At 37.1% G+C, this 23,293-nt stretch overlaps 1 protein-coding gene across 1 annotated transcript in view; it reads right to left on the minus strand.

Moving 5' to 3' along the window:
- Nucleotides 1-23,293, minus strand: part of PHLPP1 (PH domain and leucine rich repeat protein phosphatase 1) — a 187,031-nt gene that overhangs the window by 70,066 nt on the left and 93,672 nt on the right. The window contains exon 4 of the mRNA XM_069468353.1: nucleotides 7,460-7,626. Coding sequence (XP_069324454.1) covers nucleotides 7,460-7,626 — 167 coding nt within the window. The remainder of the gene's footprint in view (nucleotides 1-7,459; nucleotides 7,627-23,293) is intronic.

The following is a 23,293-nucleotide window of genomic DNA, read 5'->3' on the forward strand; positions in this document are numbered from 1 at the left end:
TAATATAAAGCAGAAGATGAAAAATTACTGGAAAAAAAATATCATGAGTGCTCACAGAAGAGAAAACTCACTTTTATCTAAGGGACATGAACAAGAGTTCAATAGGCAGACGGGTACTGGAGGAGACAGCATTTAAAAAGAATAGTGTGGTATGACTGTTTCCCAAACTTTAGCATGCATTGTTAAAAATATAGATTCCTGGGCCCTATCACCAGAGGTTCTGATTTGGGTCTGTGATGAAAAATAAGTATCTGTGCTTCTAGTTGTCTTCGTCCATTTTGTGTTGGCGTAACAGAATACCACAGACTGGGTAATTTATAAAGAAAAAATTTATTTCTCACATTTCTGAAGGCTGGGAAGTCCAATATCGAGGTGCCAGCATCTGGTACGGCCTTCCTGCTGTGTCATCCCATGGGGGAAGAGCAGAGAGTTAATCCACTGATGAGGGCAGAGCCCTCGTGGCCCAGTCACCTCGTACAAGTTTCGCCTCTCAATACTGCTACCTTGGGGATTAAGTGAACTTTGGTGGACACATTCAAACCACAGCACCAATAAACACCCCAGGTGATTCTGATGCAGGCCATTTCATGAATCATTTTGAGAAACACCGATTTCGAGGGCAAAAACTAGAGGGTGTCCTTGGGAAACATTAAGTAGGCCAAATTATTAAGGAGAAAGAACTCCTATGGTTGTAAAGGATGCCTAACGCCTAATCACAGAGCACCTCGACACGAAGACGCTGGTACTGAAGTAGTGAAATAATCCATTCTAGAATGCTTGGATTGGTATATCACATAAATCAGATAATATCTCCCCTTCTTTTGTTGCACTTCCCCTGTACATACACACACACACACACACACACACACACAGTATGGGATGAAAGTATGCATTCTAACAAAAAATTTAAAACTGGAGGAAAGAAAAACTATTTGGAAAGTCAGACTGTCCCTAAGACTTTCTTGTTAATTATAAGTCTAAAAGACATCATCAGGGAGGGGTGGGTGTGTCCTGGATTCACAGAGGTCACTGTGAAATATCCTGCCAGCTCTAGTGTCATCATCTAACCCACCCTGGAGAAATAACAACAGGCATGTGACTCCTCCCATTCAAAGCTCCATGACTTTGGAGAATAGTGAGTGACATCAAAATTTATAGTCACTCAGGAAAAACAGAAACTCACGGGGCTTTAGGTTCAAAACTGACATTTGTGTTGTCAGTATGAGCTGCAGAGTTAGATGTGTTTGTTTGATATGAGGTACAGGAGAGAGGGAGAAAGAGAAGCATTACCAGTCTCCATCAGCGTTCTCACACTGGCAACCAGAGAATTACTTCAGAAATCATCAGTAAAGATGTTAATCAGATTCCCAAGTTACAACGGTACTTCACCACCACCAACCACAAAATAATCATCTGTTGGCCCCCTTACTCTAGACTTATTACTGCCTCCCCCCCAAGAGCTGTGCAGAGTGAAAAGTTGATTATCACTCAGAATAGCAAATATCTACAAATACAATGTCTAGCATTAAACCCTTGCTGTTAAGATAAAGCTCAGAGAATAAAACAAAAAACTCAACTAAACCACAGAAGAATGGAATTGGGCAGAATACAATGGCAGAATCAGAACCAGGCTAAGGCTTTTGAACCTACCATACCCCGCCCCCTCCAATTTGTATTTAAGTGGGGAAAAAAGTTAAAGAACATCTTAAATGATCCCAAGAAGTCAACAGGGTGAACTGCAATTTAATGCAGCCTGGCTGATAAATAAATCTTTTGTTTCTGAGCTCCCTCTTCAAAATGTGCTATATGACGGAAGAAGAAAATAGACCATTATTGCCAGAAATGAGGCTGGCAGCATCTGCCAAGGAGAGGACCAAAGGCTACACAATCTCAGAGCCCCAAGCACCATGTAAAGGCCTCCTTTGATCAAATGCTCCAGGAAGGAAAGTGGGAATCTTGTGAAATGGAAAGCTTCCCAAGAGGATCAAAATTCCATCTGAAAAGCAAAGCTGTGTAAGAAAGGAACTTCCCAGTGTTAGGAACAGTTAACTGAAAAAAGGACATTCCATACATTCCATGAAATTCCTTGAACACTTGGCAACCCTCACCAAACCTCAGTAGTGGAAACTGCTTCCCAAGGTTATCTCTCTGCCTAAGCAGCACTTGTGCTAAGTGTTTTTTCTTTTACATTGGGCTTTATCCTTTCTTTAGCAATTAGCAGCTGGTTTGCTTATAACATTTTTTATATAACAGAGCATCTTCAAAGAAGCTGAAATTGTTTTAGGCACTGCTGTCTAATCTGGCACATGAGCTGCAAAAATATTTTAGCATGCCACTCCTTATTCCATTATGCTAATGAATTATCTGTATTTCCATTAAAAGGAGTTTTCAGGAATTACTAACAAAAACTAAAATATCTCTTTCAATAAAAACCTGGAAATGTGGGCTTTTGCTAAGGATGAGTAATTAACATTAACAACTTTGTACCTCTGGAATGCCAAGATCCCCAAAAGAATAGAATAGGAAATAAGGTCATTTGTTTTCCACTCCATGGGGATTAAAAATGTAGAAATTTGAGCTTTTAAAGAAGAAAGGTACTTGATAAATGCCATGCATAATTATGAGTTTCTCATTGTTCATTTCTCCATAACTTTCATTCTCTTACACCCACATCTTTGCACACCCAACTCAACTTCATTCCCTCTTTCCCATTGTTCTCCTATTCCAGAAAGCCAGCCCCTCTTCTCCTATTATTTTTGGCTAAAACAAATTTCAGATCTAATCAGAGCTCTAATCACTTTTTTCCTCTAAGACTTTAATTCACTCCCCGCTTATTTCAGGTGACAATATACTCATTTATACCACAGCCTCTAAAACACAATCATATACTACTAGGTTCCTTGACATTGACCTCTAGGTACCATATAAGGTAATGTGATTGATTAGAAATCATTCTGAATGACTGATGTCTCCTTACAGTAGTTACCTTGAATGCTAAATACATGAAATGGCTCCACTGCTGAAAGCATTTGAACACTCTCTTCTGTAAGTTTTATGATCACATCCTTTTGATTATCCTTGGTGGTGGGAATCAACAATTCAACAAATATTTATTAAGGACTTTATAATTAGATGGTGATTTTAGAAGTCTTCAGATGTTTGTTAAAAGGTATAACTGATAAGTGCAATAGGTATAAAGAAAGCTAACAAAGCAGAAGAGGAAAAGGTCACATGGAATTGGGAAATAACCATAAGCTTCAAGAAACGAAAGTCATTACCAATACACTCTGAAGGGTGGGGTAGGATTCCAGGGGTGCCCATTCTTGCAAGGTCAGTGGCAAGAGGATGTGAGGTGTGTGTAGAGAATGGTGAACAGAACCACAGACTTTTGTTTTTAGAAAGTCCAATTTCATACTGTCCATTTTAAAATTAATGTCTCCTTTTCCAACTTCAAATTCTTTCTTACAAATCTTTTTCTATGTAAGGTTTTCTGAATCATCTCACTGTGAACATTGCCTTCTCATCATACCTTCAACCAAAGAGAAATACAATGATAAAATTACTGGTCTCACTTCCTTCTGAAAGTTGCTATAAATACTTTTTGCAAAGAAGTGGGGTATACTTACACATAACTGCATGAATAAAGACAATTCCCACCATCACTCATTCATGCGTTCAAACATTTATGAAGTATGTTTTTAATGGTTCACCTAGCAACAGTAATGACCTCTGAGGAAGACCTGATTCCTGCCCTCCAGGGATTCAAAGCCAAGCACAGCAAATACGATAAATACAGAAACCGGTGAAGTAACGAAGGTGATAGACTGAAGTCACTGAGGCAAAAATTAAATGTGACATCAAGTATCTAAAAGTCAAAGCAGTGCTGCTATTCCTATACACTATAATATCATTACAAAAACAGGCATTAAATCTTGTGAATCTATTGCATAAAATCTTGAGAAACTGTGAGAAGACAATAGAAACAACATAATAAAATTCAGTATTCATAGGAGAATGTTAAAAAACAATAAGAAAAGCTGATGGTACACTTCAGTATCACATGTGGTAAAAATCACATTAAAATTCTACAGATGTACAGCAGGTCCTCAAATAATGTCACTTCATTCAACACCATTTTCTTATAACATTGATGAGAAAAAAATATCTACCCTCGACGGGGCCCCTGTGTTTGTGGAGCTTGCACATTCTCCCCAAGTCTATGTGGGTTTTTTCAGGGTACTACAGTTTCCTCCCACATCCCAATACTACGCACGTTAGGTTCAGTGGCGTGTCTACATGGTCCCAGTCTGAGCGTGTGTGTGAGTGTGTCCTGCAAGGGAATGATGTCCTGTCCAGGGTGGGTTCCCACCTTGTGCCCAGAACTGCTGGGAGAGGCTCTCTGACCCAAGACTCTGAACTAGAAGAATTGGGTAAATAATTATCTTTTTTATTAATCCTTCTTAAATGTATGAATAGCTCACATTTATTTCACTGCTTAATATTAAGTGTTTTGGTTTTTATTTAATAGTTTGGTAATTTTTTTGTGGCCAGAAATATGACATACGAATTTAACTCTTATTTATAACATCAATTAGCCTATGGTAAAAACTGGTTTCATGTTCACTGTCTTGCTTAAAGTTGCAGTTTCCAAGAACCTACTGACGACGATGTTAAATGAGGAGTTACTGTACATGACTTACTGCATCATCGAAAATACCAAATTCTACTGAAATTAAAGTTAGTGCTCTCCCTCTAAAAGTAATTCTATTCCTAGAACCAGCTAGCTATGCTAGCTTTGTTTCTCTGTACCAATTTACCTACAAATAGCAAGAGCTAGAAAGCAGATTCACTTCCCTTATTAATGGATGGAAGTGATGACCACCAACCATCAAAAACAGCTGAAACACTATAACAAATTTCTATTTATAAAGTAGTTACCTTATAATTTGTCTAATTCCCACACACAGAATTAAGCAATTTAAGTGTATTTTCATTATCAATTTGTAAAGTACTTACTAAAAAATACAGGCTTCTCTCTTAAAGTGGTAGGTAGAAATGATTAGTAAAGTAAAATAGCCTAAGATAAAGACGTTTAAGTTCAACTTAAGTGACAAACTTTTCAAGTACCATGAACAAAGCTACCAAAACCATGTACACGTGCACAAATTATTACTATCAGATTTTGCTTCTGAGTCCATTCTCTATACTGTTCTTTCTAAACATGCCACGATATCACCCTAAAAGAATTATCTGATCTATTATCCCTTATGAAAGATGGTAGAATATGCCACCCCAAATTATGCCACTTTGGCATAAGAATTACTTTGGTGAAAAGGCACTTAAGAACAGCAGGTATAAGAAGAGTACTCTGACCTCCCGCTTTCTTCCTGAAATCAAAAGAGAAAACTCCTAAGTGAAAGATGCCCTCCCTATACCAGGAGGAAGGTAACATTCTTATTAGCAGAGACTGGAAATCAAGGCTGAGAATTCTGTACAAACAGATCCTGTAATAATAATTCTCACCTTCATTTGGTCTCCCCATATATTAGTTACTTTTCCATGATTTCCTCTCTTAATTCAACCCCATACATGAGCACTTAGGTTTTGCTATCTCTTTAGGTCTTTTATTCCTATGGGGAATTATCAATACATAGGGCACATAAAAACCTAAATTTAAGAAGTCCACTGTGGTTTACTTTCATAGTACCCATCAGCTACAGGGAACAATGAGTTGCTTGAGTACAACGTTCTTATTGGAGTCTCTACTGTCTATGTAACTAATTCACTGTAGCACCAAGCTGTCCCAGTTGTCATTATATTCTTCTATGTTCTTCTCTGCCAAGCAATTGCAGTAGAAATATTCTTTTAAAAAGTCTGTAATGCCAGTTTTACTTAAGAATGTCCTTGATGATACAGGTAAGTTATTTTTATTACATCTCAACCCCTGAGTACCTGTCTTTTTAATTTTCTGGGTGATAAAATAGGTAGTAAATATAAAGCACTTCTGGTGCATACTAAAGTATGATGGTTATCTCAAGGAAAACACTTGTATGATGATTTGAATTGTAAGCCAAACCAATCACTATTTACATGGAATACCATTTTTACTTGCAAGAACAACTGATAAACTACTGTTATTTGTGCTTGGGTATCTGGCAGCCATTTTCTTAAAAATGAAGTGAGAAAGTTGCTTCAGAAAAAAACTGATGGTGTTTGTTGCCAATGATAACCTTTAAGCTTTTGATAGAAAATTAAAATTTTGGAAAATTTGTTTCCACAGTGAGCTTGAAACTTCCTAATACTTAAAGACTTATCTAATAAGACCAGTAGTGATATTAACATACGTGAATTCTTGAAATTATACAATGAATGTGTTAACATTTGGAATATCTGTATTACACAATGAAGCAGTACTTTCCAAATGACCAACACTTCATGCAGTAAAATGGGGCATGGATATTCAATGGATCTTAATGTTAAAGAATTAAAAAGGTTTCAGATCTCATATTAGAACTGACATTTAAGAAATGACCACTTGTCAACTTCGGTGTAGTATCAAAGAAGAATATTCACAATTATCTGAAAAGGCAATTAAAATACTCTTCCATTTCTAATTATATCCACAAGCTTTATAATAAGCAATTATTGGATTATTCTTTCTGGATGGTAAAAACCATAAACACAGAATCACAATGGCTAATTACCATAGTTTAATCTCTGGTCATACCAGTCATTTAAAAACAAATGAACTGGCCATTATTTATTTAAAACACAGTCTTTTACAAGTTACAGTCTTATATGTTTGCAATAAATATATAAATATCAGAGGATTCATTTACTGCAGAATCAAGATTGATTACTGCTCCAAAAGGAAAGGAAATGAATATGGCAAACTCTTACATCTCTTTTGGAGACATGCAAGTCAAGTTCCTTCTCTCTGATTATAAAGGAGCAAATTCTATTTATTTAACATGTGACCCTTCAAACATATACACTAATCACACACATGACATGGTGTTAATGAATTTGAACCTTGGTTCTTAAATTTCTAAGGAAATGTCTTTTCATGGAAAAAACAGATCTTCTGCAAATTTCAAAAGAAATAATTTAATCTGAACAACCCCCTGAAATTCAGAAGTAACACACTCAATGTTATTAACTTTTTGCAGATGCATTTTTAGATAGGTTAAGGAATAAAAGTGGTTGAAAGAGGATTGTTCTTATACAAATCTATCCAGTTAATAAATATCATAAAGCATTATTTTGAAAGGCAGAAACTTTGAAAAAAATTCAGAATGAGAACTGATAATGTCCTAATAAGCAAAGTTCTATTACTCTGCTCTCTGAAAGAGAAAGTTTACACACTGTTGGTTTTCCAGTCAGCACATTCAGGAGATAACAACCAGAAGCTGCTTCTGCCCCCCAGCCTCCCTAGGGAGCGCCCTTTCTGCAGGCTCACCTTTGCAGATCATTGAGCCCCCTGGCAGCTGGAAGGTTAGGGTTTTGCCTTAGGAAGTTCTGTTTTAAATTGAGATGAGTGAGGTCTTGGCTGTAGAAGAGGTTGGCAGGCAGATGTTCCAGGCTACAACACGAGAGGTCCACTGAGCTAATGCGCTGCGATGCAACCTAGAGTGGGGATAAAAGTACAATTTAATTTTAATACCATCCACTTATCCTATAATTACTTCCTATGAATAGAAATAAGATAACCACATTTGGGAACAGACACACTATGCAAGTAGCACTATTAGTCCAAACATAACCAATAGAGTATTTACAGTCATGCACCACATAACAACACTACAGTCAATGACAGACCACCCATGCAGTGGTGGTCCCATAAATTCAAACAAAGCTGAAAAATTTCTATAGCCTAGTGATTTGGTAGCCATCATAATGCTGTAGTGTTATGTATTACCCTTTCTATGTCTAGATATGTTTAGGTACACAAATACTTACTATTGTATTACAACTGCCTACAGCATTCAGTACAATAACTGTTGTATAGGTTTATAGCCTAGGAGCAACAGGCTATACTGTATGGCCTCAGTATGTGGTAGGCTATACAATCTAGGTTTGTGTAAGTGCACTCTATGATGTTAACAGAACAAGGAAATCACCTAATGACACATTTCTCAGACTATATCCCCATCATTAAGTGACGCGTGATTGTACTTAGTACAGAACTGAGCCAAAGTACTATAAAAGCAGAAAACAGTGCCCCTGCCTAGAGGGTGCTTACAGTAACCTAGCATAGGAGACTAGTTTGAAATAATATAGATTATTCCATCAGGTTTAGTGATATCAGTAATTTCCTCTGATGCAGGAGTTTTATTCCTGAAAATATAAGGAATAATTCTATCTCATGGTAAGAGAATTCAGAGCTAAATAATACAAGACTTTAGGGTAAATAGAGTGTCGGGAGATGGACACAAAGATGTAAACTGAATGTATGAAAGCCCTTGTATACACTGATTTAAAATAGCACAAACAAAAAAAAAGCAGTTTATCAATGGCCTTGTACACATCTTCAATAATAATGGTATCGTATAATCAGGTTCCATTACCTACCTGCTATAAACTTCTCAGGTTGCCTCTCCCACAAAGTTTCAGTGAGATGCTTATAGATTCATTGTGCTTTGCTTCATGTAAGTATTCTATGTAAAACTTCGAGATTGGAAAGAAATGACTACGCACACATGAAATATAAAGGGACACTGGGGTGAAAAGGTCTAGGCAGGGCTCATCCCAAAAGATCTTACAGAGGAAGCCTTGAGTTTGTATTTCTGCAGTTTTATCTTTCCTTGAATTTTTACCACTAAATAAGAAAAAGAAAATTCCAAACAGGGCCAAACCACTCATATAAACCAAGAGATGTGAAAAGAGACAGAATTTTAATGGGCCTGAAAGACAGGTGCAAAAGCACCACAGCCACACAGAACTCCTATGGAGTTGACAGGAACCTGTTTATAGAAAGTTAGGTTGAAAGTTCTGTTAGTCAGTGGAATCATTCATTCAAAACTGTGTGTTGAGCACCTATCTAATGGTATGTGCCAGACCTTATATTTTCCAAGGTACAACCGTAAAACAGGACAGACGCACATTCTGTCCTGAATGAGTACACATCAAGAGGAGATGGCAATTAATACATGATAGTTGTTACAATAATAGAAAGTGCAAGAGCACAGAACACTATCCCAAGGGATCCGGAAAGGCTTCCCAGAGGATGTAACATCCAAGCCCAAACTTGAAAGCATGAGTAGAAATCTGAGTTTTGTGTCTGCCCCAAATCCTTTCTCTAGGCTTTCCTGGTACAGTCCTTCAAACACATGTGATCCTAAGGGGAGCTGCAAACGAAGTACCCTGGTGTTCCGTGTATAGGGTAGGCATGTACTCCCACATGAGCAATCCTAGTGCTCCATTTGCTGAAGTCACAGATCCAACAGGTGCCAGCAGGGGACCCAAGCTAGGCTAATCAGAGGACTTCTCTAGGATTACATATTCTGAAGCCAGGAGAGAGAGAGAGAACCAGCTGCTTAGTGCTGCAGTTAAAATGAATACTAGATCAGGTATCAGCCCAACTTGATAAAAAAGCAAATAGCAATATGTTACACACAGTGTAATACCATTTAGGAAAAACATTTTTAACATGAATATACACAACTCCGTATTATGTATAAATAGTTATGCATGCAATAAGGCTATAAAACCACAGATTGGTTATATACCAAATTAAGGACAGTGACTGTTTCTAGATAGGAAGGGAGGGAAATAGAAATACGAAAGGGAAGATAGGGGATTTTATCTGTAATGTTGATTTCCTTATAAAAGGAACAACAGAAGATAGGAAGCAACTGTATCAGTATGTTAACAACTTGGGAAGCCGGTACATGGAAATTATCTTATCTTTTATATTCTTCTGCATGTGTGTGCAGGGGTGTGTGTGTGTGTGTGCATGTGTGTGTGTTTTAATTTGAAAAAAATAATGTGATCACAACAAAAATTTCAGTAAAGATAGGAAAAAAAGATGAAAGCAGTCTTCTGGCTTTCCTCCCAATTCAGTGTTTTACTGAGTGGTGCACCAGGGACAATTCTTCCTCCTGTAATCAAAGGATCCCCTTAATCCTTTGTAGTGGGTGAATGGTAGCCCCCAGAAATACACATCCATGTCCCAATCCCCAGAATCTATGAATATTATCTTAAATGGCAAAAGGGTGAACATTATCTAATATGATGAAAGATGTGATTAAGTTAAGGCTCTTGACAAGGAGATGCTTACCCTGGATGATGTAGGTGGGCCCTAAATACAACTACATGGATCCTTCTCAGAGAGAGGCAGGTGGGGTTGTAAGACAGAAGAGGAAGAAGAGATGTGACCATGGAGGCAGAGACTGGAGTGATGTGGCCATAAGTCAAAGAACACCCGCAGCTACCAGAAACCAGGAAAGGCAAGGAGTGGATTCTGTCCTCAAAACTTACCTGCTGGAAGAATGGCCACTAGATTGCTTTACAACTCTTCCCTCTCACCAGTTTGCCTCTGTACTTAATGTATTTGTTCACGTGGAGACCACTTTAAAGAAGACAAATTCTATTTCAACTGAAACATCATGCTAAACACTCCCTTTGGACAACTAAGAGAAAATGATTAAACGTCAAGCTGTATTTGCTTCCTTTCCTCATTCTGGACCACAAGCTGTTTCTGCTGGAAACAAGGGGGAGGAAACCACAGTAACAAGGCTACAACAAGCGAGAGCAGTCTTACGGAGCTGCAGCAGAACCAGGAACATCTAGAGTGACAACATAAATTCAACATGTCATGATGGCCATGGGGCAGTGAGCAGCCAAAGTGACCGCAAAAGCTACCACTGGCTGTACATCTGCCCAGTCCCCTGCCCTGGCCACAGAATGGGAGATCTAAGTGCTTCCACCCAGCCCCACCTGGGTACACCAGGACTCCACCACAGAGAGAAAAGCACTCTGGTTAGAAGGGTTTGCTTGAATTCCAAATGAAAAACCTTCCAGTTGGGTGACCCAAAGAAACTCTGACCCACCTACGCAGCAGTTGATAAGATTCTTCTTAAAATGAAAAAGACCTACATAAATAATAAATATTAATCAGAAAACTACCGTTACATATCTCAGAGCAAGTAGCCTTTATTGTTCTTTTTTTTTTTTTCCAAGTAGTAGTAGCCACAATAATAATAGCTAACATTTAGGTAGTATTTCCTTTGTGACAGGCACTGTTTCAAGAACTTAAGACATAATACTTAATCTTCACAACAACTTCGTGTAGTAAGGGCTTACTCCCATTTCAGAGATGAAGGTTAAACTGAGTCACAGAGTATGCCCAAGGTCGCATGGTTAAAGCAGCAGGATCAGGGTTTGAACAAAAGCCTGTACTTGTAACTCAATGCCATCAGGTCAGGACTTGGAAGGGAAGTTTAGATCTGACCAGCATGGAGGCACCTCCAACCCCAATAATAAATAATAACATACTAGAGCAAAGAAAATTAGATGTAGTCTCTAGGATAAGCTTAAGCCTTAGAAATGAAGACAAGGTGGTGACAGACAGTGAGTCCTCCTCGAGAGAAACACAAGAGACCATCTGTTGACCAAATACAGATTTCAAAGAGGGAAGCCCTATTGGGCATCATTCCCTGACATCACGGGTTCTGCCCGCTCCAATCTCACACAGCCTGTCCAACTGGGCAATAGCAATGCCACCTGGTAAGCATCTAATCAAATTTTTAAAGGTTACAGGAAAAGTGTAAGAGGTTATAGACATTTGGAAAGAAAGTGAAAGAAACAAGCACATACAGAATTGCCTCAAATCTTTGTTATAAAAAAGGACTTCTAAAGGATCTCATAATTAGATTATCAATTCCTTTTGGGAAAAGCTACTACACTTGTTTTGTACTCACGAATTTCAAGACAGTAAAAGACACAAAGCTGAGGCCCAAGTAACTCGACAGATAGAAGGAAGAAAGGGCGTAGGCTTGACAGTCTGCAGGGTGTGTGTGAATGGTTCCACTTACAAGTTTTATGGCTTTGGGTAAGCATTTCACCTACCTGTCCTTCAGTTTCCTCATCTCTAAGGTAGAATAAATAATATCTTCACTGATCAACTTGATAAGTTGCTACAGTAAATACTTTTCTCATTTTAAAAAATCAGGAGAGGCTCTGAAGACCAAGTAAACCATTGCTCTTGTCAACTGGAGCAGTTACACAGATAAAGTGCAATCAAAGACAAACCATCAATGAACTACAAATGAATGAATTCAAGTTTTAGATCAGTTGAAGGTAACTATGGCTTAGGAAATCAGTTCTAGTCTGTATTAACAACAAGAAAATGTTTAAAGCTGATCATTTAGAGTTAGAAATTAAATGTGACTTTTCCCGCAGGATCCTACATTCTCTGGGAGATATATGAAAATGAACATGAATCCCAACTACCTGCCCAGATTGTTTTCTTTTCCAAATGACTTGTAAACAAATATGGGGGGAGAAGTTCATTTGGCTCTCAAACTATTTCCCCCAAAGAACACTGTAGGGTAAAAATAAAAATAATAACATGAACAACAAAATTTTCAGATTACTTAAATGGGAATCCACAAATTTTCTAACATGTTACTCAGCTTGACACTTTCCTGAGTTGTTTCTTTGCCTATCCTTAGGACCCTTATGTCAAAAAATGTCTCTGCTCTAAGTCTAGCTGAGTTGCATTTCCAAAGCAATGTATCTGTCCTATCCTTAACCTATCCCCACCAAGCTGTCAAAATTATTAAATATTATCTTCCCTGGCAATAGGACTGTATTCTGCATCACTCACATTACTCTTTATGGTTCACTTAGTGGATGATCATCTTTTATAGACAAGGGAAAGTTCACAGTAATGTTCATTTGATTTTTTTGTCCCCTCTATACTTTAGTAAAGTTGTATTTATCCTTATTATGTGCATAGCATGCTCGAAATTAAGCAAAATGACTCTGAAAGGTTTGGTCAAAGCAGCTGAAATAGCACAAATAATTCTGCCTGTGTAAAGTAAAAGATTGCTGTGAACTGGCATTATGAGTCATTAATTGCTCCGGCCTAGCCTTTAGTGGCTTGGGAAATTACGCCCCTGGCTACAGGGATAGTCTCTGGGGAGTTCACCAGACTTTTGTAAATAATTCTTAACCTCGACTGACCTAGTTTTAATTCTCATCCCTCCCAAAAATGCTTTGGGAAGGCATGAGGTGGGAGAGTATAGATTTAGAATACAGTTTATTAATCTTTATCAGTTAAGCATTCTAACTTCACTTGTTTCAATTTCATCTTTGTCAATACAATTTTACTGTGTTTTTTATCAAACAAAAAATTTCAACTTTAATAAAAATTTTAATCCCTATTGTTCCAAACACACAATTATTTCTTTTAAAAACTTCTATAAAAATGCCTTTAGCTTGACCCCAGAGCTTTTCACAATGACATCTCATGTCTTGATTCTGTACTAATTATCATTCTATAAAATCTGTTTAACAACAGATACAGAAAATCTTCCTATAAAATTAATTATAATATATACCTTAATAATGTCCTAATAGGAGCATATCAAGCTACCAATTATGGACTTAGTAAATTCTACCTGGAATTTCAGTATCTTACCATTTCTTTTCCTTAAAAATGTTAAACGATATGGAACAAATATAAGAAATAAAATATGCAAATTACATAACATTTTAAATTATTAGAGGTAATGAAGTGGCAAATCAATGAAGATAACAGGAAAATCCAGAGAGTCTGTCATTAATAGGTAAAAATGAGAGATGGGATTCTATGAGGACAAGAGTGGTTAGCGGTGCAGGAGGGTACCTATGATTTTAAGATGACAGGCTATAAGGTACCTGTGAAAATATAGTTAACAAACCCCAAAATAAAAGAGTATGGAAAGAGCTACAGGCAAGAGAAGAAACCATACACTTGACTCACTGTTCAAGCACCAAGCTATAACAATATAGAAAAACCAATGTAGAGAAATCTAGACTAAGAGATCCTCCTAGGCATCCCTCACTCTCTTTGCCAGGAGGGGCACAGGGATAGAGATGAGGAGTCGCCATGCTTACGGCCATCATGTTAACCTGAGTGAATCGTTCTATATACGTTCTTTATTGGCCTTTTATGAACCAGGCACTGTACTTGGGACTGGAGAGATGCAGTCTTTGTCTTCACCAGCTTAGTCTCTTGAGGACAGAGACATCCAAACAACTATAATGGAACAATGTACATGCAATGGTGCCAAGAGGGCAAGCACAGAGCCAAGAACGCGATCCTTAGAGCTCCACGTCAACAGTAACAGATCCCAGCACAGTCCCCGCCTGTGACAAAATGAGCTGTGGATTCAGAGGCACTTCTGCTGTATTTGTCCAGTGAGCTCAGTGTGTAGCCAAAAGTGAAAATGTGGACCTGGCACCTCATTCTCCATGAGTCAGAAGCAACTATAAAGGGACAGAGGAGATGGCACCAATAGCTTTCCAAAATCACAAACCACCGGTGGTGTCATTCTAACAGTTATCTCCCCTCCACACACATAAACGTCATTGTGTTTCTTGATAACAATAAGAAAATAGAGCTCAGCTTGGGTGGAGATCAAATCTGAACTCAAGAGTTCCTTTTTCATTTCCTTATTGGCAAAATATGTGTAAACAATCTCTTTAGAATGTTTTTACCTGGGAATGTTTCAGAAAATCACAGCCACATTCTCCCAAATGTGGTATCTCCTTAACAAAGGAGAAGCAAACCACAAAAATCTTACATTCTAACTCTCTAGTAAAAGAAATTATATAAATACATATTTGATCGGTTATACTACTAAAAATAAGCTACTTGCTTTGTATTTAAATTTTTAAACATCAGTGTTTAAGTTCCAAGTCTAACATATAAGGTCCAGTATGTTTATTATAGAGTTTGCAGATTTTTTTTCCCCATTATTTCACAATTCTCTGCTTTATAAAATTATAAATGAGACCAGTGGGTAGAAGAATTTAACCTTTCTGAATAGCTGGAGAAAATTCAATACTCTGGGTTTAAAAATACTGGGTACCCCATGATAAGTAAGTATTACTATATAATGGGAACACTAAACTTTTAAGAATATATATATATTTAAATTGGTCTAACCCTGAGATTAAAAGGATTTAACTTCAAAATAGAACATGACCAGATACAGAGACCTGATTAATTATATATGCTAAGTTCCTGACATATCAATATTTGACCACTTTGCAAAGAATCAGACAACAGTAGTCCCCTCAATATCGAAAACAATTTAGTCTGCCTTGGATGACTCAGAAGGCATCTCAGATTCCTTAAATACTTCATAATTATCATTTATGAAGATCTGTGATCAATGTAAAGTGGCTGTGCTCAAGTGTCCTTTAGTAACGGCTTGATAAACCACCTTTTATCATACAACTAGAGCTGCCTGGATTCTGCAGACAACTCTGTACATAAAATACTTTATTTTGACAGTGTCAGTAAATCTTACTTGTTATTTGAATCTTAGTTTGGTTTTAGACCCTTCTGATCACTGTAAAACATTTAAAGTACAGTTAAATAAAAGGAGCAAGGCAGTAGAACCTATTGCATAAAGCAGTAATTGAATACTTCATACTTCAATTCCCTCAACTGCAAACCGAAGATGATAATATCCAAGAGATTATCTGTTGTTGTTACGAGCACCTACCTCACAGGGCCACTGTTAATATAAAGTATCTATAACCATGCTTGCCAAATAGCAAAAACTTACAAAAATCTTAGTTACTATTATTGTCACTACACCATCAATTTGGTATGGTAAACAATTTTATTATCAACAAAATATAACTCTCAACAAGTTGGGGGAGGAAAAAAAGCAAAACAAAAGTGTTTTTATTTTTTTCGAGTTGACCTCACAAATACGTAACATACTTACTTTGGACATAATGTCTAAAGTAAGAAAAATAATGGTCACATACTCTGTGATGGTCAGATGACACCTGCAAGTATGTGCACAAACCAGAGAGCACCCAGAAGGGAAGCTACTAGATAAAGGATCTGAGAACCAAGTGACAGAGGGAATTGTTGGAATTACCAGAGATGGTTCTCCTGAAAAGAGACTGCTAAGGAGGGAGTGGGACCAAGGAAGGACACAGATCAGGGTAAGGCAACAATATTTAGAAGTTATGAAACAGGAGATTAAGTAGAATCATCTTGTGTCATACCAGAGAGCAAATCTAGGATCAATGCGTCAAAGCTATAGGAATAAAGACTTCAGCTCAATTGTAAGGAAGAACTGTCTTATCAGACACTACAGATGTCTGAAACACTCTTGACACTGGAGGGAGAGGGAAGTCTGGGAATCTACGAGGGCTTTTTCAAATCTTAAATTCTATTCTAAGTCTCTGAACTGAAAGCCATTTAATGACAACTACAATTCAAGGTTAAACTAAAGAACACTTTCAAAGAAAATGCCAAATAACACAATTATTTCAGAAAACGACAACAATTAATATTATCTTCTTGGCAACTACCTTACAAGGGCCCTTCAGAATTTTAAAATAACATGTTGCAACTTTAAAATGTAGCTGTAAGTTCCTCCCAGAACCCAGAATGTATTTTGTTAAAGATAACAACATACAGACAAAATGCACATGTATTTGGAAATAGTAATAATAGTAGTACAGACCCCAACCAAGCTTCTTTCATGATTCCTAGAAAAGTGTTTCCAGAGTTCCAGTGGGAACACGAGGAACACATTTCCACTTGCTGGGCACCTGACAACCCACATGGAGCCCAGAATAGTGCCTGCCACAAAGAAAGGTCAGAGTAAGAGTCCTCTCCTCCCTCCCTTTTCCTGCTGGGCAGGGGGAACAACAGCCCTGCTAATGCCAACACAGCTGGAGAAAGCAAGTGGAAGGGATGAGAAAACAGGAAGAAGGGAGATGGAGGTGCACAGGATGAGTTTAAAATGGTAATAGTCTAAATATACAAATATGCACTGCTTCACAAAAGCATGCTTCTTTCATTATGAGATGTTAAGCAATCTAGGCAGCTTTGTTATTAGTATAAAACATGATTATAAAACTTTGGAAAAAATAAAATCAAATAGTTTTAAACTGAAATAGCTTTAGAACCAAAGTAAAAACTTCTTCAGGAAAATATTAACTAGGATTTCCGAAAGAATAGCTACCACAGGAAAATAAAAGAATAGAAAAGATTAGCAGTGTGGAAATAAGATATGGGTAGATGAAACATAATTCTAACTGTAAAGAGACCATTCTATTATTTTTACTCTTTTAACTTAATAAGTTGTATGCATAAGAAAAGCAAAATTTAACGCAATTCAAAATATTTCACCTTTAGCTTAAATTCAAAGCAGAATTTCTAAGTTCCTAATTTCATAGACTGCTACTTCATATCTGTAATAAAGATTCCAGAATATAAATTTTTATAATATATAACAAACCCATTACAGTACTGGAAAGCTAATTATAATACTGGGCAACTTCTAGTCACATTTCTGTAAGGAAATGAAATGCAACTAGCAGGAAACAATCTATACTGGCCAGCATTCTTTTGCTTTATTTAGCTTCAGTTTTTTTTTTCCACACTGCTCAGACCCCTGTGATATGATTACATCTTTAGAGTACATCTTTACAAACTGCCTATGATTTACCTATCCTTGAAATGAACTTTCTTTTCTTGTCTTCATGGTGAACTCCTATGTATCCTTTAAAAGTCTCAGCTTGCCCATTACCTCCTTGAAATCTTCCGACACCCAAAGTTCTCATATACTAAACATCCAAACCTTCCTCACATTGTCACTACAGAATTGATACCAGGTCACATTTTATAAGCTAAAATTCATGTCATTCAGACCCTCAGTTCCACTTCAGATTCTATCATAGGTTAAATCAAAGGGCCCTTGATATTTTATCTAAAAAATGGGTATAAAATGTGAAGTGTTTCCAGAAAATCCCTGGACTTCTCAGCAGAACAGTATTGAGAACAAAGATTCTTACCATTATAACCCTAATGCAACCAACTACAGCACAATCCTAAAAGGACAAGGGACAGATCATGCTGACAAAAAGCAGCAGACTCCCTAAACTATGCTGCAAGAAGCAAAACATGCATAAAAGATAACCACGTCATATTAAAGTGTTCTTTGCAACTACATCTAATGATATGAATCTATAATGTTGGAAACCTCAATCCTATTACACCAGAATGATTTGACTTAAGTGGTTGGTTAAGTATTCTTTGACTAAAATCTGAACAGTAAAACACTATTTCTAAGCAAATGAAACCAAAAGTTCAACTGTGATTCACCATATGTCTCACTCTTACTTAAAGGGTGATGCTTACCCATCATTTCATGGGATCTTTCAGCATAGTATGTGGCCCCAACTTCCCTACACTGTGCACACGTTAAGGGTGAACCCAATACATCGGGGCAACCAAAAGTTCACTGTGGTGACTTTTTTTCAAGTCAATGGCCCAGAATTAAAATACTATGGTTAATACTGAGAGCTACACAGGAGAGAATAATGACCATGATGGTCACCGTCACCTGCAACTTTCATCACGTCAGCCACTGATCAGCAGAGAAAGAGACACAGACAAATAAACGGCCCTCGTGAGGCCTGAATTAATAACACTGGGCTCATTATCACCATGTTATAACCAACTGAACTGGCCAGGTTTGAGGTCCTGGGAAGAGAGTATGCTGTGCCTTTTTCGTTTCTCCTACAGAACCGAATTAGGACAATTCTCTCAAAAATGTGTATTATTAAATACAGTATTCCTACCTACAGGGCTCCAATCTCTTTCAATTCAGTCATTTTACTAATTCAAATTCAAAATACTAAACTTTGAAATGTGCCAAGTAGTAAATTGTGTTCATCATCATTTAGTTAATCAATGCTTGCACACATTCAATCTGTCTGATAAAAAGTTAAAAAAGCGACTCACAATATGCCCTTTTCTACAACTGCTGTATATTCTCTTTGGTATTGCAGGCTACATCATTATTTCAAGAATAAGACATCTGAGTCAACTCTAAGTTTTGTAATTTGAACAGAAGATTTGTGAAAATTACCATAATTACCTGAATTGTCCATTCTTTAAAAAAAAAAACCCATAGATAATAGTATTGTGATTATATTTGTAAGAAGAATTCTCATCTTCTAGAGTGACACACACACAAATAGTTGTGAGTGAAATAACAGATGTCTGGGATTTGCTTTATAATAATCCAGAAGAGACAGAGAGTACAGATAAAACACCACTTGGCATGAGCTGGTAATTGTGGAAGCTGGGTCACAGGTATGCGGGTGTTACTATTATCTCTACTTCTGAATATTTGACAGTTTCCATAATAAAGAGTTAAAAACACATAAGCATACAATACTAATTCAGTGATCTGAATCCACTTTTAATCTTCCATGAAATACAGAAACAGACTTTAAAGTGGGATAACATAGTGTCACAAAGCTACTAAAACTTCTAAATTAAAGCTAAGGCTGAGGCTTATAGATTCACATGAAAGACTAACTTTGAAAAGAATTCATAGGATCAAACAACATGTCTAAAATTAATGCGCTCTAAAAAGTGGGCCACAAAGATGGACAGACAGGTCAGCGTTCTATGAAGTTACTCGTGTATTTGAAAGGAGCTCTTCTGCAATTCCTGTTCTTCCCTCAGCTACCACCCACTGCCTTTGTACATCACTGCCCGACCAACCACTTTGAAACCAGGCCGGACACATGTACCTATATTGAGCAAACAGAGTCCTTTTTTTTTACATTGCATACAATAGGATGTTTACTGAATTTTTAAAGCATGTCATGCATTAATATTTTAGGGATGAATTTACAACCAATATTGTAATCCTCCCAAAGGAGCTCTTCCACAGTATCTACCACTAACGCATGCCCAAAATAAAAACTCTAAATGGACTGTGTTGGGTATTATTTTGGCAAGCAATATTAAGTGCTAAGATTAAGCTTGAAAGTATATAAGAGCCTATCTTGGTAGAAACACATTTGATTAATCAACTGTTACAAGTTTTCCCCAAATGAAATGAAACAAATTAGAACAAAGATTAACACTTCACTTGTATCTAAAATCCAGAAAAAGGAACTGAAAATAAAGAACCTTCCTTTTAAATTACTTACCTCATTTTAATTTAAAAATAACTGGAATTCTTTTTTGTCCTCCCACCCTCACTGGGGTGGGGATGGTGAGTGAAAATCAGAAACTCAGATATTCCTTTCTGTTGTTGGTTTGTTTTTCTTTCAGATCTTTATCAAATGGATCTTCATTTAAACATCAGGATGTAAAGACAATTCACTCTCCGTATGTTTTATTTCTCAATATGAAAGAAAAAGAAACCAAATGTTTCCATAGTAACCCTGAGTGTGAACTAAATTGTCTAACTTCCTAATACTTACTTAGGAGGAAGACCAGATGACAACTGAAGGGGAAGCTGGAAGTAGAAAGGGCTTTTAACAGTCAGCCTTATCCACATCAAACTCCCTCCCTATAAGCCCATATTCCCAAATAGACTGAGATTCTCACCCTCTTTTCAGCAGCCCCAACCTACCCTATCCACATGCTAGATTAAAGGAAAAAAATACTATCACAGTGTCACAAAGCTACTAAAACTTATTTGCAACATATGAAATTTAAACAAAGTTGTGGTCATATTTTACATGTTATTCAAACCCAAATAGGGAGTTCCTTCACTCATTTCTTATATAATATCTAACCTCTTTAGTCAGCCCTTTAAAACTCATTTGCCTTTTAATCCACTAACTATAACAACTTCTAAACATTTTTGAAACACATATTTAGTTTTTAAGATTAAAGAAGGGAAAGACACCATATCTAAAATCTGAATTTACTAAAATGTTTTGCCTTCTGTTCCCCACCCCTAACTTTTGGGAGGAAATCTTCATTCTCTCCAATGTCTGCCATCCTTAATCACTTTCCCCACAAGGATGCTATAGTTGTTAAGAGCAGCAAAAGGTAATTTGCTCAGACAAAATAAGACAGGAGTGTCCTTATCTGCTGAAAATAAACGTACAAATAAATAATACTTTCAAAAATTGACCAATAGATAATAGCAGGAATAAATCATAAAGTTTATATTTAGTTAAAATTTAGTCATTCACATACACATGGGCATACATCTACTTACTATGTGTCAGTATAAGTCCATTACATGTATATCTCATATAAGCCCTAAAAGGTAAGTGCTGTCATTATTATTCCTTTTATCAGATGAAAAAGCTTGAAATTGAGAAATCTGGAATATAGCCACACAGCCTGTAAGCAGTGGAATTCCCATCTGCCTTACTTTGAAACTCAAACGCTACCCCCCCACTCTATATCTTCTCCAAACAATCAAAGTCTTTCTGAAGGGAAAGGAGGTTAAAGTTCTTGTTCTAATTACTTCTAGCTGATACTAATAATCTAAGGTAATTAAATTAAAGTCCCTCCTCCCTCCTGGAAACACTCACCCACCCTTGTTTTGAGTATGAAATGTATTTTGTGTAGGTATATATGCGTGAATTATCCTCTACATGTAACTGCACTACATTTCAGCAGTTACGTATCAAACGCTTTCTAATGGTTATACAATAATCAGCGGACAAGGAAACTAGCACCAACACTCCTTTCTCTCATCCTGCCATCATGTTCTCCTGTGTCACAATTCTCCCCTCACCTTCTACTGTCTCCTGTTGCAGAGGTCTGATGGCTATTCATGGTTTGGATAGTCAGAGTGAGAGCCTCATTATAGATATACTACACTACTAGACCATAGAGATGGCATATTAAGCCAACCAGGAAGAGTACTAACCAAGCTAACCTGACCTTTACAAATCACTAAAAACAAGTCAGAAGTCAGTATTTTTCACACCCTACTTAAGAGATATTTCATAACCTACCTCTTGAGCTTTGCCTCCCTGCCCTCTCTTGCAATAGAAGCTCTCTGAATTCAAGAACTGTATTTTGCCAAAGTTTTAAAGGTGTAAAATAAAAAGTCTAATTTGTGCTATGGTTTGACTGAAGCTATAATCTACCTAGTAATTCAAAGGTAGAACCTAGAAGCCATTCTTTATTTCTGCCTTTTTCTCATGCCCCATGCATATGATTTATCAGTAATCCTGTCACTCAATCTCCAAAACACATCCCCAAACACAGCTTTCCCTGCAAAGCCACCTTCACCTCCTGCCCAGACTAACCACAAGAGCCTCCTGAGGGTCAGGCCTCCCTACTTGCCTTCTATAATCCATTCGTTACACAACAGCCACGAACAGATTATGTAACTTTCTCCAAGCAAACTCTTTAATGGCTTGCCATTTATTAATAACAAAATCCAAACTCTTTACCCTATTCTATGGGCCCCTGCCTATCCTAACTTCACATGCTATACCACTCCCTTGTTGCTGTCTCAGGGCCTTCATTTTCTTTACCCTCTGCCTGGAAAGCTCTTCCCACCAGATTGTCAAATAATTATACTACTTTCATTGAAGTTCCAGTTTACTCCTCAAAAAAAGTTGTTCCTCCCCCATCATTCTCTGTCACACATCACCTTGTATTACATCACTCTGATACTTGCTACCTTCTTTCTTGTCTGCTTACTTATTTATCATCTGTCTCCCCAGTATAAGCCCTACCAAGACAGGGGGATTGGAATTGCTCTTTGCTGTATCTCCAGTGCTACAAACACCGTTAAACTCGATGCCTATTAATCTTTTCGTTATTACTGTTTCAATCAAAACAATATGTCATGGTAAACTTGATAGTTTATGTTTATTCCTATTTACATCTTTAGCCGTGTTTGAGAATTTATACCTCTGACTTGTTTCAAAAAGAACGTAAAGCAGCTGACATTTGGTCTAAAATGCATCACACTGCATTTGGTCTAAGAGATCAAAACATCTCCATATGGGACATTCTATAAAATGGTATTCCTCAAAACTGTCAAGGTCATGAAAAACACAGAAAAACTGAAAACCTGTCACAGACCAGAGAAGGAAAAGGAGACATGACAACAAATGCAATGTGGTACCTTGGATTACATCCTGGAACAGAAAGAAGACTATGGAAAAACTAGTGAAATCCAGATAAAGTCTGGAGGCAGAATAATGTACCAATATTGGTTTCTTAGATTTGACAAATGTGGTGGTATGTTTGGCTGCATGAGGGGTCTATAGGAACTCTCTGTACTATCTTTGCAACTTGTCTGTAAATATAAACGTATAC

Source organism: Eulemur rufifrons, chromosome 5 (assembly GCF_041146395.1).
Source record: "Eulemur rufifrons isolate Redbay chromosome 5, OSU_ERuf_1, whole genome shotgun sequence".
Taxonomy (NCBI): domain Eukaryota; kingdom Metazoa; phylum Chordata; class Mammalia; order Primates; family Lemuridae; genus Eulemur; species Eulemur rufifrons.